This window comes from Carassius auratus, chromosome 40 (assembly GCF_003368295.1).
Source record: "Carassius auratus strain Wakin chromosome 40, ASM336829v1, whole genome shotgun sequence".
Taxonomy (NCBI): domain Eukaryota; kingdom Metazoa; phylum Chordata; class Actinopteri; order Cypriniformes; family Cyprinidae; genus Carassius; species Carassius auratus.
The window spans coordinates 7,886,850-7,906,873 of record NC_039282.1 but is presented as its reverse complement, the minus strand read 5'-3'; the positions used below and the strand labels follow the sequence as shown (position 1 = coordinate 7,906,873).

Genomic DNA, 20,024 nt, shown 5'->3' with positions numbered 1-20,024 from the left:
GTTAATCTACGAAACTTAAGACAAAGTGTACAGTACACCACAGTTTAAATCAGTTTATATCATTAAATTATTGTTTACTTGGTGCATGTTCACAAAATACAATACTATTTCAGGAACAGTTGAATGTTTCATAGTGTAAATATCTAGGCTAAATTATTTCTAAAGCAGCCAGTGTTGCTGTTCACTAGCCACCCCCTTCTCGAGCCGATCGGTCACGACGATCACGTCACAAAAGCCCGCCCCTTCTCCTTGGAGAAGAGACGTCGCCATTTTCAGTGAATGAGTTTCATTTCACATCGCAACTGTAGGACGGAGAACCTCAGGAACATTTTCAACCTGTTTCTCTTTTAAACTGTTAGTGGGGAATTGACTACTATGAACTGAATCTCTTCCTAAAGCCAATCAACACTTAGCTCAAAGTCAAGTAACGCATAAGACAGTTGATTTTCTGCACTGAATGTAGTACGTTAGAGGAAATGGCTGTGGAAAGCATGACTGTCCATCCAAACTCCCCAACAGCCAACCACGAACACAACAGTCTTCTCACTGACGAAAGGTCGAGTAATACCATCATATTTCTAACCAACTATTGATTTGTCCTTTGCTTTTTTCCAAAAACAAAAAGCACGGGCATTTGCTTTTTTTCTTTCAAAGGGATTAAAGTCGCCTTTTCTGGGAAGCGTACAGAGGTAACGAAACGCCATCTTGAAGCGCGACACAGCGCAGTCTGAATCAGGAAAACATCCAGAATATGACCAGATATACATTTTCAGTCACTTTTCGAAGCTTTTTAAGCGATCGAAGACCAAGGGCCACCACTACGCCCAAACGTTGCTCCAGTAACTCAATGTTTTCATCACAGATAGAGAACAAACGGACAAATGAAAAACACGGTCTTTGGTTAATAACGTGAACCTAAAATGCGACTTGATTACAAAAGCTAAATGTATGTAATATGGCGGGGACATGGCAAAATGCATTCCTGCTAACGCATTAAGGATTTGTATCTTTAACCATCGCGAGGCCTGGACCAAGCTAAAGCTAGCACTGCTAACCGTTAAATACAACAACACGGCTAACGGCAGCTAATGGATAGCGACGGGCTAGCGTGGTTTATAACGTGTCCGCTTGATTAATCATTCTTTTGTTTAATTTAATTAGTCATCGAATATTGTACGATTTAGTTTATATAGTTATTTTACTAAGCGATGTTCATTTGTAACAGTTTAGCACTTAGCATTCGCGCTAAATGACACGAGCTACGCACTTAGATTTATTGAGAGACGTCACTTGAATAAATGTGTTTGAGTTTTGCGTTTATATATCCAAGTTAATAACGTTAACGTAATCATACCTCTATATTTTCGATTAATAAGTTATTAGTTAATTATATATATATCGCAAAGCTATTTAGGGAATAAATCGCATTTTAACGTCTCATTAATTTAACTTTAGACATTTTAATGATACGAGCTAATAATGAAAATTATTTGTTCCCCTATTTTAAAGTTGTTTTGGCTGGTTCCTCAAGTTCTCCACGTCAGTTCATTTGTTTACAGTAGAAAGTAATGTAATAACGTATGTTAATAATTTGATGCATATTCCATAGTAGGTTTCCCTCTTTTTACATGTTCTAGTTTTGTTGTGATCTAGTTAGCCTTATGTGCACATCCATCCCTCATGAACCAGTGCTTTCTCCAGTGTCTCAAAAGCACTCAAGTTCTTACCAAAACATGAAGCAAAACACAAAGGTGCTCAACCACACCACCAATGTCTGCAAGTGTCAAAAATGCAAAATCTCACCTCCCTTGAAAGTAATTTATGCATAAATTAGTATGTCACGGTAAGTATTTTCAGTTCATTGCAAAAAAAATGAAAGGCCAACATTTTGTAATCACAATCTATTTTCTTGGCTGTGAATGTGCCTTTTTACTTGAACTCTTACAGTGGGAAAAAAAGTAACTTTTTTTTTTATGAACTAGAGTTAGTTATCAACCTGTCTGCCAACACTATATGCATAAGGAATATATTATTTTTACAGTTGTCAGTTTTCCCCAAGGTGCATTAATAATATAAGTAAATAATACAAGTGTGGCCCTTATATTGTCTGACGCTATTATTTTTGTCCCTTCAGTATATTCTGTGACTCACAGGAGTGAAAGATGTGAAGTTGTGTTTGTTGAGGTCTCTTTTCCCTCTCTTAGATAACTGCTAAACTTGTAGATTTTTATTCACAATATGATATAAATTATTGTTGCACGGAGATGAAGAGATTTGTAGTTAATGCATTGATAATTCTTGAATTGATTCCCTCTGTAGTACTTTTAGGACATTAACTGTTCAGAGAAGCAGATGACATAAGTTTAATCTCATTAAATGAAAGTTATATTTCATAGTCAAAATGTTTTCAGTTGCTGATTGCTTTTTTTGTACTAGTAAAAGAGACTGATATACATTTTAAGCAGTATGCAGATATTTCAGTTGATTTAACTTTAGTGGTAATAATTTAATCTTGTGTTGTTTGAGTTATGTCTCAACCACAGTTTATCTGGTAGCACATGTGCTCTCTCAGAAGTTGCATTACACGGACCTGTTGTTTTTATAGGCCAAAGTTGAGGGGTTAGGTGATAATGTTTTGTCCGTGCATGATGTAAAAGTGCAGAAGTGTTTTCTTTGTCTTATGTGGCAACTCTTTATCGCTGGATAGGAGTTTTAAAGGGCTGGCCTGCCTGAATGTAATGTGTTTTCTGTATAAACGTATATGTTGAATCTTCTGTAAACAGAGTGGCTTTGAGTTATTCTCAGCAGGGCACAAATGAGCAGTGAACATTTGACACCATTGGTGTGAAGATTGAAGCAACTAAAATACAGTATTGCGTCTGTAGATTGGAAGCCCTGTATAAAAAGAGATCTGAATGTTTGAAGATCAGTTAAGACATCTCAATTTGCTTAGTTATCTGGACTGTAATTATAAGTGAATTGTTAAAAGCCAGACCAGCGGAAATCGTCATGTCAGAATTAAGAATGAAGGCCCTCATAAAAAGCAATTAATAGATTGAATCTTCTGTTCTGCACAGTTTATCACAACAGTATCCTTTATGCAAGTTACCCGTTATTATATACTGAGAAGCAAATAAGAGTTCTCCAATGGCAGTGAGTCATAAAGAAAAAAGTGATTTCCTGCTTAGTCCTGTTCAGAGTTGTGACACTCTTTTTGTATTTTTTTCAAACAGGCAAGAAGAAGGTGAACTGGAAGAAGGCGAGTTGGAGGATGATGGCGGAGAGGCACAGGTCCCCAGCGGTGAGGGAGCTGAACCCCAGGATAAACCTCGCCGAAGCAAGGAGCACCATGCCAGTGAATCAGATGAAGAAAAGTCACATCGGCGGAGGAGAAAGAGAAAAAGGGAGAGAGAGCGTGAAAAAGAAAAAAGGAGGGCCAAGAAAAAGCGTAAATCAAAGCACAAGGTAAGTGTTTTTGTTATGTTTTTGAAAATTATCTATATATATATATATATATATATATATATATATATATATATATATATATATATATATAGTATATATATAGTCCGATGAGCACTCGGACTACAGCGATGATTATTGGTTGACTGATATGGGAAACTGTGATTTTCAGAATTTTTGGATGAATAAAATGTTGAAAAGTATAGCGTTTATTTGAAATTGAAGTCTTTTGTAACATTATAATTGTCTTTAGTTTCACATTTGATTAATTAGATTAATCCTTGCTGAATAAAAGTATTCATTTATTTTGAAAAAAATCCTACTGACCACAAACATTTGAACTACAGTGTATATCTTCTTAAATGTATTTGTGTGTAATGCAGCGTCACGAATCCTCCAGCGATGAGCACTCGGACTACAGTGACGAATCAGATTATAGTCCGAGTGAAAAGAGGAAGTACAGGGAATATAACCCTCAGTATCCTCCCACTGTGAGTAAAACATTCTTTCTGGTCAGGTCTTGATTTATTTAAAGTAACTCTCATAACACAAGAACTTCCTAGACCGGCCATCCAGCCAATCAGATTAGGTTTTAATCCCAGCCTGTATTTTGGTCTGTATTTTTAGTCTCAAGGAGGTTACCCTCCTGCTCCCACTGGTCATGGAGGTCCCATGCCAAAGAAAGGTGGCTTCATGAAGATGGACAAGCAGGGTTATGGTGGCTATGATGACTACGAGGAGGAAACATATGAAGGTGAAGAGGATGAGGATATGGGTGATGATGATTATGATGATTTCACAAAGGAACTGAACCAATACCGCAAGGCCAAAGAGGTGGGAGGTGGTCCACGTGGCAGAGGTGAATGCTAATTTCAAAGCAATAATTTTGCTTGAGTGGTCTTGGCTGAATGTTTGGGTTCATATTAATCATCAGGTAGATGTTTGGAGCTTGACCTTTAGTTACAATATCAAGTTGGTACAGTATGACAAGTGTCACATGTTCAGTGTCTGCATACTTTATTATCTGACTAAAAAAGGTGTGAATTCACACCAGTGTGTCAGCATTTGTGATACATCTGCTGACCCTTATTACTTTCACACAGGTGGCAAAAACCGCATGAAGAACCAGAGAGGTCGAGGCAGAGGAATGAGGGGACGTGGTGGGAGAGGAGGAGGCAGAGGGAGAGGACGGGGCAAAATGGGAGGAGAAAATGATGATGGTGATGGCATGTACGGAGATGAGATGGAGGTGGGTAATACTTCACAAGTTATTAACTTTATCAAGTTATTATCAGGAAATGTTTTGATTTCTAAGCCTAGAAAACGATATTACCGAAATCTTAAGAAAACGCCTTAAAAACCATAAATGGCTGGAAAAGATTATGCAAATTAAGTAAGTCAGTTTGTCTTTTACTTAACCTATTTTTTTTTTTTTTTTTGGACAGTATGGAGATGATGATTATGAAAACATGGGTGACGATGACTATGATGACTACTCAAAAGAACTAAACCAGTACAGGAAATCAAAGGACAGAGGGCGGGGTGAGTTCTGCTTGAATAATAGATGTAGGATTACACCTAAAACTCAGATCGGCATGAAAAGCAAAGTATTATTTGTACGTATCCACGATAAATATCAGCTGATATTTAATTCACAAGCTTGTCAGTGAATAGCAGCTCTGTGTAGTAAATGCTGCTCCATGTGAAATCACAGAGCGACATTTACTGGGAGCAGAGTGATTATTAAATGCCCAGAGCGTGGAGGGGAAATTATTGCCAATCCAAAAATCTAATCTTTTACTCTGCCTGTGTTAATTTGAGTCTTGTTAAAGTTTGAAACCCTTGCCGCCAAGATGCTCCTCTGTCGGTCACGGATTATGGAAAGTGAAACTTAAATCTATAGGGGTGGTTGGATTTATTCATGCACGTTATAATATTTCTTTGAAGCTACTTTATTTTAGATTCTTATTTACTGCATTATTTGAATAGGCTGTATATTAACTTATTGGGAGAAAACCAGTAGTTCTATGCGAAATCAGACATGTGAGCATGAGCACCCCCATATAGCCAAAATGGAATGATCATAATAACCCGTGAATATTCGTCTTTGAGATTTTTAGTTGAATCAGGCTCTTATCGAAGCATCAAATCTTCAACTATTCAGGGTCACCCTTACTCATTTCTAACCTTAATTTTTTTTTTGTTCTTAAGGTGGAAAAGGTGGGCGAGGTCGCGGGAGAGGCAGAGGAGGTCGAGGAATGAACCGGGGCAGAGGGAGAAATCGAGGGAGGGGCCGTGGAGGAGACCATGGTCCTGATGAAGATAACAGCGGAGAAATGGACATGGGGGTAAGACATTTCTTTCAGATGCTACACTTGGTTTATAATTAATCAACAGAACATAAATTGGCATCCGAATAATTTTTTCTCTGACTGCTTTAGGACGGATCTGGAGGCCCGAGGAGGAATGATCAGGAGAAACATGGGCCTGAAAAGAAGGGGAAAGCCATCTGTAAATACTATATTGAGGGCCGCTGTACATGGGTAAGCACAGTTAACCAACTTTGGAAGATGTTACAGATAAAATTGATTGAAATCTAGATATCTGTGTTTTGAGACTTGAAAGAAAGTTTTGTCTGTTTACATCAATCATGTCTGACTGTGTAAAATGATGCAAAATTACATGACTTTGTGGACAACATGAGTTATTTCTGTACTAAATGCTGTCAATGTATCATCAGGGTGACCACTGTAACTTCAGTCATGACATTGAGCTGCCTAAGAAGAAAGAACTTTGCAAGTTCTACATCACTGGCTTCTGTGCGCGAGCAGAAAACTGTCCCTATATGCATGATATCCTTTGGTCATTTTGCTTGGTGGTATTATCATTGGCATCTATTATCTATATAAGGACATTTTAAAGGTAAAGAATTTTCGTGTGTCGAAATAATTCCCTTGACTTCACTGCACGTGATTTCCCTTGCAAGCTGTTCCATACTACAGGGAACTGTGTGAATGGTGAGGAGTGTATGTTCTCCCATGAGAACCTAACAGAAGACACACAAGAGCTGCTTGATAAGGTGATCTTCACAGATATTTTAAAATTGAGATGTGGTTTTCTCAATTTTTCTGGGCACTTAGAGTTTGGATAAAAGCTTATGCTAAATGATTAAATGTAAATATAGAGTAACAATGCTCCTATTTTTCATTGAAGATGCTGGCAGAGGATGCAGAAGCTGGTGCAGAAGATGAGAAAGAGGTTGAGGAACTTAAAAAGCAAGGCATTAACCCTCTTCCAAAACCACCCCCTGGTGTTGGCCTTCTCCCAACTCCACCAAGACTTACTCCGGGGGACTCCTCTGCACCCATGGACTTCGGAATGCCTGGTGCCCCACATGGTAATATCCCTCCAAGTGGTCCAACAGCTCCAGGCCCTGGTGCTGGGCCAGTTCCTGGTCCTGGAGTTGGACCATGCCCAGGCCCCCCTCCTCCCTGCCCAGATGGAGGCACCTTCCAAGGGCCACAAAACCCCAGTGGTGGTCCTCCGCCATCTATGGGTCCACCGCCTGCTTGTGGAGGAAATGCTGGAAAGAAGATTCCATCCTTGTTTGAGATTGTGGTCAAGCCCACAGGACAGCTTGCACAAAAACTGGGTGTCAGGTTAGCCATCTTTTTCTTTGTCAAGTCATCTTGGTTTACTTACTGGCCACATACAAAATATACTGACACAGATGTATTCTTTACAGAGGACCAGGTCCTGGCAATGCTGCTGCAGGACCTCAGGGACCTCCTGCAGGTCCCCCAGGTGTACCTCCACCTCGCTTTCCTGGCCCCCCACCACCAGGACACATGGGACCAGGTGGTCCTCATGATATGCCTCCGATGGGCCCATCTAACATGAACCAAGGTCCTCCATCAATAGGCACAGGACCGCCAATGATGCAGAACTTTGGCCAGGGAGATGGACCACCAAATGGAGGCATGATGCCTCCAGGTGGTGGAACATCTGGTAGCAACTTCTATGATAACTTCTACCAGCAGCAGCAAGCCATATCGATAGATGGAGGTGGAAGAGATGGTGAGTTCATGTTCTGTAAAGTTAGAGCAAAGCATAGTTGCATATAAGTATTAGTTAGACATGTTTATCCAAATTGACTTTTATCAGTTCTTGAACTACCTGACAGTGGGACTCTTTGGGATGTCTTTGTTGTTGCTCGTACCATGCTCTAGCATTTGAACTAATGTTGGCTGGTTTATAGTACTCTACTTCTGAAACATGAGATTAGTATTCAACTTTATTCTTTGCCTCCCGGTACAGGTGACAACTTTCAAGGTGTGGGTGGTGGAAACTTCAATGATCAGTCATCTGGGAAACAGAATTCTGGAAACATAGAGGGTGCAGCTAATGTAGGCTCTTCTAATCAGCCTGGGATAGCAGTGCCAGATTTCCTGCCCCCAGCGCAGCGTATGCTGTTTATGAGACTCCAGCAGAAACAACAGGAGGATGAGGAGAGAGCCAGGAGGCTGGCTGAGGCAGGAGGAACTGAGAGGGAGAATGAAGGTACTAATACTAAACATTGCCTGTGATTGCAGCATTTAATACTATATCATAAGACATACACTTTCAGCAGAAATTACATGCATAGCTTTAATACAATAATGTTACATTTTTAACAAAGTCTTGGAAAGTACTTTGGTATTAATTGAAGATTCTTTTATAAAGAATGTTTTTTAGGTTTACATTTTGTCATAAAATAGCTGAGGTTTTCAAAGCGCTAATTTCAAATGTATATGTTGCTAAGGCTATTTCTGGGAAGGAAACATCTCAAGGGGGCTCTGCTCAAAGCTTGACCCTGCCCAGGACCTCATAATACTGTAAACATTCTCTGGCCTGTGGTTGTGCAAGCGTGCTATAAAAAATATTATCTCTCCACTAGATGGTGCTTTTTTTGCACCGAGTGAAACTTACAGAGGCTGATGATTTCAGATGATATTACCTGCAAAATAAAATCCCATTGATCTTTGAATCTCTGCACTTCCATTTACTTTTCAGGAGATTCAGCAAACTGGTATTCCAGTGAAGATGAGGACGGTGGTGGTAGTGTCACTTCCATTCTCAAAACCTTGCGGCAACAAACCCAGACCCAAGGCCCTGCCAAGCCGGATGGAGTTCCCAGTGACCCTCGTCTACTAAAGTCTCCACCTGCACAGGCCCCCAGCCGACCAGCAGACCCCCGACTGGCACGAGACCCACGTCTATCCCGCAACACAGACTCCTCTCAGGCACCTGAAGCCAGTGCTTCATCCTCTCTATCTCCTACCCCTTCAGACCCCCGTCTTGCCCGGCATGCAGCCACCCATACCCCTAAACCCGAGCCCCCATTTGTGTACAAACCCCCGCCATTAACCGCTCCAGCCAGTAATGAGGAAGAGGAGGGTGAGAGAACACTGAGGGACAAGCCCGTGCCCATTCCCCTTGACCCTTTAATGGGCATGGCTTTGCGTGATCCCCGCTCCCAACTACAGCAGTTCAGCCACATAAAAAAGGATGTAGTACTGAGCAAGCCTTCATTTTCTAAGGCAGTGCTGTGGAGTCCTGAAGACCTCATCCCTATTCCCATTCCTAAACAAGACTTGCTCCCATTGCCCCCTGGCATCCCACCAGTTACCGCCATAGATCCTCGTATGTCCCGCACACAGCCCCAGCAGCACTCTGTTTCTCTCCCTCCTGCTGTTCCTTCTGCTGAGCAGTCGAATCAATCCTCCTCTTCCCTTCCAGACTTTGAGCTGCTCTCCCGCATCCTCAAAACTGTCAACGCCACTTCATCCAGCCCTTCTCAAGGTGCTTCTACAGGAATCTCATCTCCTCCATCCGTCTCTGCCGAGAAGCCTGTTGACCCCCGCATGGCACGAAAAGTCACTGCTGACCCCCGACTCCAGCCACAAAAATCTGCTCTCAAGTCCACTTTGGAGGCATCTGCTCCTCAAGGATCTCCCCCAGCTGCCTCCTTATCTCCACCTTCCTCCAGCCCCACCATCGCACCTTACGACCCACGGCTGCTATCAGCAGGAGGGTCAGTTCGAGGGGTGGGTGCTGGCGGTGTAGGTAGCAGCGGCAGCAGCAGCAGTAGTGTGCTGAGCGGCATCAGTCTGTACGACCCTCGGACTCAGGGCTCAGACAAGGCAGAGGGTTCAGGGGCCCCTAGAAACACTAGTCCTCCCCCTGAGCCCAAGTCAAGTGAAAGTACAGCGACTACATCTAAACCGAAATCTAAAGAGCCCCTGTTTGTGCGCAAGTCTGCATTGGACCAACCGGAACCAGAGAAGAGCTCGGCGGAGCAGACAACGGATCGCTACAACAGCTACAACCGCCCCCGACCCAAACCTTCACCTTCGCCCAATGCAGGGACTGCTGCAGGGGCCCCTGCTACAAGCAGTCCATCTACAGCTGGTCAGGGCCCAGCTGGTTCTGCAGAGCAGCCCGCAGGAGTCCACAACCTTCCTGTTTCCACATTATTCACCATGGTAAAGCAGGTCAGCAAACCTAGCGGCACTGGCAGCCCGTTTGGTGGCAATAGCCCCGCACAGCCTGAGGTGGCAGAACAGGACAATGGCTCTCTAAAAGACGTTTTTAAAGGCTTTGACCCCACAGCGTCGCCGTTTTGCCAGTGAACTCTTCTGTGTCGTTGTGAGCCACTTAAGGACTTTTTAAGTGTGGCTTCACAGATATCCAATATATAAAGATATTCACCCTTGCCAGGTTACACACCACAGTATTCACATATAGATTTCTATTGGACGGTTGGGATTGGGAGGGATTGTATCTGTACTAGTAGGAGAAAGATAAAAAGTAAATGTCTATTTTAAAACTAAATGAGAAACGTTTAAAAAAATGTTAATTTTAAGGACCTCTATGGGAGTGTACATCTAGAAACACTGAATTACATTAATTTCGGCATTACGTAAGGCCAACATTTTCATCAGCCTATACAAGACCGGTTCATTGGATTATGACCCATTACCCCTACCATATCATCCTGCTTGAGTCTGCCGGCTGACTTTTTCATTCCACTTGGCTTTAGGGCGACTTCATTTACTGCCACTCCTTTTGCCTCCAGCAGTGGAGCTGAACTAGTTCATGTTGTTCTCCGGCAAATTTCATTTGCTTCCCACCAGTGATTTAGATTCTTTTAAGAAGTTTTTACTCCGTTTCTTCTGTGCTTAGACTAGTTAGCTCATTTTTCATGTCTGTATGAAAGACAATATTCATGCCCCTTATATTCCCATTGCTTCAAATTCATGCTAAGTCTGTTGATGCCACTCCAGAGATGAGACCTACAGTTGTATGTGTTTGTCACATGTGAGATCATTTTAATTTATTTTTTATACTTAAACAGTCTGTTCTTTTTTTTCTTTTTACTTTTTTGTAACGTGGCTGTCAGATTGAACCATTTTATGAATGTTTATATATATATATAAATATATATACATATACAAGTGTATAGTACATATGATTGCATCTGGTTTGTAAATTAATTTGAATTGTGCAACAGCTAATGTTGATGGAAAATATATCATGTCAGTCTTTTTCTCAAGGCTCTGTCACTCTTCCCTGAAACAGGTGATATTTCTCAATGACTTCTCTGAAGTATCTCATTTTTGTGTGTGTGTTTTTTGGGTTGCCTGCAAAATGACGGCTTTGTAAATCGAAAAGTGTCCATATTTGACAAAAGGTAATTTTTTGTAACCATTCATTGTAGGTGAAGTTGTGTAATATTTAATAAAGGCAATACCAGATTGAAAACGAGCAGGACCTCAAACAACGGGTGAATCAGTGTTGGTTGAATCTTGACTCTTCTGTCCATCTGTGTGAGCATGATATGAGTCATTTCCTCTAGATTCCAGTTTTACGACATTGCTTACTCTTTACTGTTGGTTTACTTTTACAAAGGTGTAAGTGCAATGTAGGTTACCTTTTTTGGCACTTCACTCATCCTCAGTGTCAACTAAGGAGAAATCTCAGTTAAGTTAAAATTGTGTTTGTCACAGTGCTCAACAGTGTCATTTGCTGTTAGGTTGAACCTCCCTAACATGAGAAACCACAGGAAAAGATCCTATTTTACTTTGTTTTACATTTAGTCCACTGTAAACACGTTTCTATACAAGGTTCCGCCACATCCTGCTGTTTTTGGCAACTGGATCGGCAAGAGTATTGATTTTCTTTGGAAGGGAAAACTGGCCTTGATTAAACGGAGGCTAAATTTGCGTAATGTTCTTATAAAGTAGGTTATTTTAGCCCAGATCCTTTGTTTTAAACTGTATGCAAAGCTTTTAACTACAGCTGCCGCTCGTGGATATGTACCATCAACACTAATTGAAAGTAGAATAGTTGAAACTTCACAAGCAATGAATTGGAATGAAACAAATCAATTTAAAGGATTGAGTAAATATGGTGTTCATGATATTAACCTAAAAAGATTATAACTAGTTTTAATTTCTTATATTTTTTAGGGTATTAAATTTTTTTTAACATTTAATTCACAGCTAATACAACCTTATATAATTATTCTTTGTGTATTTACTTGGAAAACAAAATGTAAGACACTACTACTAATAATAATAATAATAAAAATTTACTGTCAGCCTATTTTTAGATTTACTTAAACTGGAAACCTTGCTCTCAATCTAGAACTGTTTTGGAGATTAAGTCAATCTCATGCTGAATTTGTACAGCCATCATGTTTGTGATTCCCATGTGGACACAACTGCAACCTCTTTGGTCACCTCCACCCTATTTCCTGCCCTCGTTGAGGAATTCCCCCCAGCCTCATTTTTCTTGGGAAGACTGATCTGATCCAGGCACTGGAGCAGGAGTGAGATGTCTGTTTAAGAGACCTCAAAAACAAAACTGGCTTCCTTTGGAAAAAACAGAAAGGGAAATGCATTAACTCAGTGAGAGGAGCCTTCCTTCTCACTCTAAACACTTTCTTCCTATTCCACTGGTTTGGATAAAGGGGAAATAACATATTAAAATAGATTGTTATGTAAAATATTTATCTGGTTGTTACAAAAATAGTCTGGATTCAATCACGAAATGGAGTTTATTTGCGGTCATTTTCTTACCAAGCCATGTAAATGTATAATTATTCTGCACAGAAAAGTTTTATTAATCTGTAGAAGAAAAAACATTTTGGTTTGGTTGATTTAATGTGAAGTCCTTTAAGCAAGTAAAATACTAATAAATTACAAAGTTAAAAAAATGTTAAATTACATATTTTATTTTCAAAGACCTTTCTAATAAAGTTACTCCATTGAATCTCAACCTTATTTTGATTTTTTGAACCAGAGAAACATATTCATTATGGTTTAAAACTAAAAGTCCATTAAAAGGGTCCACTGTGTTGAATAGTTTTTTTGTCATGTGACATAATGTATAAGGCTGTGGATATGCTACAATGATTTTGAATGAGTGGACGAAAGGTTTGTAAATATTCATGTTTCATTGCTTTTTTTTTTTTTTTTAAAGAAATAATTGTTCATTATTATTGCCAGCTACTTGTGCCAATATTTACTATCATTATTATTAGTAGTATTCTGATTTTTATTCATTTATTTTTTTATTTTTTTTCAGACAGTTACACCATCTAGCCATTTTTATTATAGCACCCACATGTAAAAGTTGTTTTGCTAACACTTTAGAATAAGGTTCCATTAGTTAATATCAGTTAACTACTTTAGTTAACATGAACTAAGCAAGAACAAGCCTTCGGCAGCATTTATTAATATTAATGTTAATTTCAACATTTTAGTGCATTATTCAAATCAAGTCATTGTCTGTATGATTTTTATTTCTAATACATTTTATGCAAAGTAAGCAAATTTTTATTTCAGCTCAACCCGCATTATGTGTGTGTCTGTGTGAAAGAGCTGCTTAATGATAATTATTGCAGTCAATTCAAACATATTCTGCTGAGTTCCCACAGCAGCCCTTCGGCCCTCTGGGAACTATCAGCACTAAATGGGTCATATGGTCTGTTTATATCTTTTCCTGCTGAGCTGTGTCTTTTCCCAAGTCTGCTCTCATTAAACTGCTGTAGTAAATCACACTGATTTTCTGACATGTCAATGAAACTGAAGTAAGCTATTTCAAGACTGGACTAAAGATAAATATTTTATTTGTCACTCTTTGTTCTATTTCCGTCCTTTGTATTGTTTTCTTATCTTATATAGTAATTACTGCCCACATTGGCAGCAATGTGTCCTTGTGGGGAGCAGAGACTAAATAGAGCATGAATGGAAACCTAGTCAAGTTAAGTCAAGTCACCTTTATTTATATAGCACTTTAAACAGTACAGATTGTGTCAAAGCAGCTTTGCACTGTTAAACAGAAGAAAAACAGTGTGCTGATAATGCAAAATGACTAAAGAAAACAGTCAGTTTTTCCATGTAAATGGTGATTCAGTTGTGTCTTCATCCACCTCAGTTCTCTTTAAATACTGGCTGTGCAATCAACTCGACAATATTGCCACAAACTGTGTCCCCAACTAAGCAAAACAAAGGCAACAGTGGCAAGGAACCACCGGTGACAGAAACGGAGAAAAGAAAAAAACCTTTGGAGAAACCAGGCTCAGTTGGGGTGTCCAAACTAGTGTAAAACTGTTTAAATTCTGTCCATTTGTGGCATGCAGGATTAACAACATCCTTCCACCTTTTGAACTCCAGTTTCTCTTATCTGTTCATTTAGTAATTAATAGGATTAATCAACCTATCATGTTATTTATTCTACAGATAAGATAAGGGCTATAATATACAAAAAAAGTCCAATAAAAATGTCCAAAATATGCCACACAACAGTAAAAGTCATGAGTGTCTGAGTCAAATGTGATTTCAAAGTTGAAATACAGCTCATTTTCCATCTTAGCTTAGTGTGTCATCCTCCCAGAATGCCTTCTGACAGGCCTGTACTCTGAACACTGTGAAAACACTCAGAGCACTAATGCAAACCACATGTCATATCCCCAAATTGCCAGAATTCCTGCTAGTAAGGTCACTTAGCTAGTCAATTGTCCTGCAAAACTGGTCTCACGTTCAGCATTCCCCATTTACTGCCCATTCATACAATATACACAGTAACATCTTTGATGGATTGAAGACTTGAGAGGGCTCCGCAGAAAGCAGGGCTTCTTGACCCAGGTTCATTCTGGCCCTTTGCGTCAGAGCTGACCAACAACTGAACCCTCCAGCGCTAAACCACTGATTAATTCAACCAGAACAGACATTAGATCTTCCAAGAAATGATATGTAGAGGAGGATGGTCTTAATCCTCAGATGGTTTCTGCAGTAATCTGTGAATTGGGTGTTGTGATGAATATATGTGACCTTACTGAAGACTCCCAAATTGCACAAAATGTCACAGAAGTATTTATGCCATTACAGTTTTGTCTGTCACTGGAGAAACGGGAATTCCTAGATCACTGAATCATAGTCTAAATAACTTTTTCACACAGATAATGAGAGTTAAGAAATAGTATTCAGTTAAGTGCGTCATCACCATGATACATCAAGTGAAATCATGTTGAAATTTACAGGAAAAGCTTAGAAGGCTTAATCCAACATATACCGAACCTAAAAAATGGGTTAGACTGCGGTGTGTTGAATGTGTGTTGAAGTTATAAATGTCAGGTCTGTGAATTTTGGAAGTCTGATAATAATTCCAGAGGTAGTTGTTAATTTTAACATTAACTAGAGCTTAAACCCACAGAGCCATTAAACAGAGACCTGTTTTAAATGATGGTTTGAAAGGGCCTTGTATGCATATTTGTAGTCTGAGATCAGCCTGGCTCAAAGTCCTAGTTACTATGTCAAATGTTTATCATTTGGAGAAAATTAGTTTGATAAAAGTAGGTTCTTTTAGCTGTTTTCAAAATTTTTATAGGTGCTCATATCTGCATTTTTATCTTCAAGTGTACTGATGATCTGGCTGACTGTCAGAGACTTTTTTTTGCAAAACAATTTTACATGTAATTGAACTTACAATAATAAGTATTTAATAATCATCAATTGTATGTACATCCATATAATTTGTTAGACTATTATTGAAAATAATATATATATATATATATATATATATATATATATATATATATATATATATATATATATATATATATATATAGGTTTTTTTAACAGTAAAGGGATATTACAACATTGTTTCTGTGCTTATGCAACCTGTCTTGCTTTGTTTTTAGACAATTTATGAGACAGACCTACACCAGGGTAGGGCTTGTCTATCCCATGAGTCAATGCAGCATCAGCATGGAAAAAGACATTGCTAAGCACTTGCTATGCTGATTGATCTGAAGGTAGAGAAATAGTTAATCACTGAAAATTCTGTCATCATTTAGTCATTGTCATGTCATTCCAAATCTACCCAACTTTGGTTCTTCCATAGAAAGTCAAGGGAGAAATTTTCCAGAATGTTTGAGCTGCTCTCTTTCGTATAATGGAAGGGGATGGGGACAGGGGCTCTCAAGTTTCAAAAAGGAAAACAAAACACCATTTTAAAATAAAATAATAATCAATAATAAAAAAAAAACAATCACAAAAACTGTATACTACATGTACACTGTATTCAAAGTACTTGTGTTCACCATTTACTTTCATTCATTGAAAAGAGCACAGGTTGGACATTATATTTTACAATGTCTTTTATGTTCAACAGATGACAAAAAAACCATAATATATCTTATTTCAAAGATAAAAAAGTAGTACATGATATCATTTTTTAAAATATTTTTTTGAATGAATTGTTCCTTTCTTAATTACAAATAAATAACTGAGGAGAGGGAGCGAGCATAAACGGTGCCTATATATAAGTGCCCACTTTAACACTCAAAACGCTGTACAGTGTGTGTGCAAACCCTCTTTAGGCGTCTTTCTGCCAAAGATTTTCTCATTCACTTGCATCATGCGCGCACGCCCCCGTCCCTGCCCTTCTGCAGCTCGTCACCCTCAGCTTCAGCGCGCTTAAGCCGAGAACGCGCACTCAGAACAGCTTATCCCCTAACACCCCGGAATAACCGTCCAGAACAAACGAGTCATTTCAACGCAGATATCACAGGCAAGTACAGATACTTTTACCTGTCGCTTTGAATATTATCATTTAAAACTCAACTACTCGAACTACGTCAGTGAGATTTATTGTCTTGAGATGAGCCATGTAGCCTAGTGAATACTTGAAATAGTTGAATCTGATACATTATAATTTGTAAAAAAAAAAAATTTGCTGCTTGATTGTTTCAGCAAAGCATTTGTTACACATTACTTATTGACAACTTTTAATTGTATTTCTAGTGACAGAAACTGAACTCAGAACTTAAAATCTAGAAGAAACGACAGATAAGTTAAATGGATGCAACCAAAATAACCAAAAACAGTGTGCTTAGTTAAGGAAAATTTTAATATATCTGAAAGTGTATTGTTATATGGCTTTTCATTGTACAAATCTAGGTTTTGGTGATTGTAAAAGCACTTAATTATATAATCAAGGTTTCAGTCATTCATATTATTCTTTAATTTAATTAATATATATATATAAAAACAATAACCTGATAAATAACCAAGCCTCCCACTTTCTGTACACCATGGTTGTTGTAGACTCAAGTCTCAGCTATGTTAACGCAATGACACCATGTGGTTTATTAGAGAAATCTGGGAATTGGCTAACCTCTAAGACTAACAGTGTTTAAACATTACATAATAGTGTGTTAGTGTAAATCGTAAAGTGTTTTTCTGAAGGTCACAAGGATGTCATATAATACATCTTTTTACATCTTAAATCACTTTTTCTCTCCATTGATGGAACAAACATCTTTTAAACATTCAATACATATTTTTGTCTTTCTTTTTTACTAGCATGTTTTCTCAGTTGCGTCACAGCCCAATAAATCTCAGCAACAAGCGGTGAGCAGTCAAACGGGTAAAAACATATGGCTGTCATAGAGAAACAATAACAGGTTTACTTGCTGAGCCAATGACAGCATAATTAACTTACATCTTCTGGGTGAAGTAAAAATAACTACTTTATGCTGTCTATGCTGTACCCTCCCTTATTTTCTTATCAAATGGATGCTGGAGAAAATAGGTTTTGAGGGGGCCCCATAGCAAATTCAATACAAACCAATGTAATTTAAAGGCTGGATTTCAAAGGAGAACAGCAGTGCTGATTTGTAATCTCGTTCTCTACTGCCAATAATGTTCTGAGGCACTTTCAAAATATACTCATAAAGGCGTGCATGCAAACAAACATCCTTGCTATTATATTTTATGAATCTCCAAAACAAGAGAAAAATCTCTGCTCAGAGGAAAAAACAGAGTTGTTTTCTTTGCTGTTCAAACTGCACAGTAAATATATCTGCTTTTCTTTGTGTTTTTTGAAATTGTACCCCACTCTTGAGTTTCACAGGTTGTAAATCTTTCTTCTCCCTGTTTGTTCCTCAGATCTGCTGTTGTGATGATTCATTCCAGGAGCTTCTGAAGAGTTTCAGACACAAAGTGCGTCACTTCCAGCTGCTGTCGGGGAATTTAAAAATGAAATAAAGGTGACAAACCAACCGAAATATATGAATGAACTTATATCAGACTGAGGACTAGTTTCCTCTCCATTTGTGCAACAAACATCATCACACATTTGACACAAAATACTGGGAAACAGCATGCCAGCCAAGACACCCATGTACTCAAAGACATCCACACCAAAGCGAGGCAAGAAGCAAAAAATATGTGACGTTCTTTCAGGAGACATGATAAGCCCGCCGCTGGGTGATATGTGTCACAGTGCCCATATTGGGCCTGAAGGAGAAGGGGACATGTTTGGTGATGTGGGGTTCTTGCAAGGCAAACTCGACATGCTTCCAGCCCTCAATCAAGCGCCCAGCTCTCGTTCTCACAGCATTGACAGAAGAATTAATGAGATCTTAGATGTGAACAGCAAGAGCCACACTTACCATCGCAGTCATAATTCTCATCACAATTCTGTCCTCAAAACCACCATCTCCATGCCGGTATTCTTTGCGCCTGTGCAACCACCTCCTAAACCCCCCCGTCTGCATTTAGACGAGCAGCCGTCCCTCGTTCATCAGCAGCAGAATCACCATCACAGTCCAACGCAGAAGCGCTCCATGTCTGTGTGTGAGGAAGGGATTAGGAAGCACAGGGATCCCTGCCGTGACCTCACTCTCTCCGCCTCGATCCCAGTCCTGCCGCACCTGGTGCCTTCCACGGGCTCCTTATCTGAAGCTTCCTCGGATGACTCCATGTCGGAAGGCTGTGGTCCACTGGACCCAAAGCGAGGCTTGAGTCTGGACTCTGATGCAGGGCTCAGTAATGAGGACTTGCGGAACGAACACTGTGAATCTCCAGCTATCTCACCCAGCATGTCACGCTCTGAGTCGCTAATGGGTTTGGACCTGGACCTGGGGCCGTCCATTTTGGAGGATGTTCTTAGAATCATGGACCGCTATAAGAGTGTGGAAGAAAGACATGAGATATAAGGGGACTCTATCAGATACTGTAATACAGGCATCAGCTCAGCCTATTTATGTTATTTTGCCTGTTTCAAAGCACAGTGAAAGAATTGGGATGAAAGAGCATTAGCTGGTCGTGCCACAGATGCTGTAGGGTTATGACACATTTTTATCCACATGTACTATAACAAACAGGCAAAAACCATTACAGCTTCAACTCTGAAAAAGACAGTCTATTCATTTCCTTAAGGTGATCAGATCGTAACATAACATGTTTTGCTGGGTTTTGGTCATTGTAGCCTAAATGGAGATGTAAATAATTTAGGCACTAGCAATTTGTTCATTTTTATATTTGCTGTTACTTATTAAGCTATGCTTTGCAGGGAAATGAATTGGGATTTTGGCTATGTATTAAAAAAAAAATCTTGAAAATGTCAAACATTTTGCATAAAGTTCGGAAAGTATAATTTTTAGTCAATGTGAATATTATCAAGTAGTGACCCAAAACAGAGCTTTGATTTACTTCCTTAGGACTAAACATGTTATGCAGATATGTAAAACTCAAGATCTAAGAGATAGTTTTATACCCTGCTGCGAGTACAAAGGAAGTCACTTTGTAAAGTTTTATGTTTGTTGGGGTGTAATATCACAGTATATCTCATTGCATTTTAATGCATTAAATAAAATGTTAATGTAAATAAAATATTATATAAATACATGCCTCTGCTGTTTTAATAATACAATTTTTTCTTTATTTCTTTCTTGTATTATTAAAAATATCATGTTTATTATATACTCAATAATAAAAAATATTAATTATTTAATATAAAATACATTTATTTACATTTATTAAATTTGGTAAAACTATTATTTAAATTAAATTAATTATTATTTACACTATTTAAAATAACTGATGGTAGGAAAGTACAACCTGTCAGGCAGAATTTATTTATTTATTTAAGTTTTTTAAAGTTTTGTCCGATCTTCTTTTCGATTATTTAGGTCTAACCCATAGACTGGCTCTAAATGTACTTCCGGT

The 20,024-nt window shown here is 38.9% G+C and overlaps 2 protein-coding genes across 4 annotated transcripts; both read left to right on the top strand.

Annotated features, from left to right (window-relative positions):
- Window positions 1-9: 9 nt before the first annotated feature.
- LOC113058454 (zinc finger CCCH domain-containing protein 4-like) lies at window positions 10-11,281 on the top strand. Of its 3 annotated transcripts, none has more exons than XM_026226379.1 (14): window positions 10-556; window positions 3,234-3,465; window positions 3,846-3,953; window positions 4,090-4,216; window positions 4,566-4,711; window positions 4,908-5,004; window positions 5,674-5,810; window positions 5,904-6,005; window positions 6,203-6,314; window positions 6,432-6,541; window positions 6,676-7,121; window positions 7,208-7,539; window positions 7,780-8,022; window positions 8,515-11,281. In XM_026226379.1, exons 1-14 carry the CDS (start codon window positions 477-479, stop codon window positions 10,131-10,133), a joined length of 3,891 nt encoding a protein of 1,296 aa, XP_026082164.1. In that variant the 5' UTR covers window positions 10-476; the 3' UTR covers window positions 10,134-11,281. The 3 variants fall into 3 exon arrangements, with proteins under 3 accessions (XP_026082164.1, XP_026082161.1, XP_026082162.1); XM_026226376.1 differs by having other exon boundaries at window positions 18-556; window positions 4,090-4,321; XM_026226377.1 differs by lacking the exon at window positions 10-556 and adding an exon at window positions 1,420-1,843 and having other exon boundaries at window positions 4,090-4,321.
- A 6,680-nt stretch (window positions 11,282-17,961) lies between these two features.
- LOC113058453 (cdc42 effector protein 2-like) lies at window positions 17,962-19,408 on the top strand. Its single transcript, XM_026226375.1, has one exon. The coding sequence runs from the start codon at window positions 18,176-18,178 to the stop codon at window positions 19,010-19,012; it is 837 nt and encodes a 278-aa protein (XP_026082160.1). The 5' UTR covers window positions 17,962-18,175; the 3' UTR covers window positions 19,013-19,408.
- The last annotated feature ends 616 nt before the right edge of the window (window positions 19,409-20,024 follow it).

What these genes read in the sequence shown, in the direction of transcription:
- LOC113058454 (XM_026226376.1), top strand. Translation starts at nt 477, where the DNA reads ATGGCTGTGGAAAGCATGACTGTCCATCCAAACTCCCCAACAGCCAAC. An exon ending in ACCCTCAGTATCCTCCCACT is followed by an intron (nt 3,954 to 4,089) that starts GTGAGTAAAACA and finishes CTGTATTTTTAG; the next exon opens with TCTCAAGGAGGTTACCCTCC. An exon ending in TGTACGGAGATGAGATGGAG is followed by an intron (nt 4,712 to 4,907) that starts GTGGGTAATACT and finishes TTTTTTGGACAG; the next exon opens with TATGGAGATGATGATTATGA.
- LOC113058453 (XM_026226375.1), top strand. Translation starts at nt 18,176, where the DNA reads ATGCCAGCCAAGACACCCATGTACTCAAAGACATCCACACCAAAGCGA.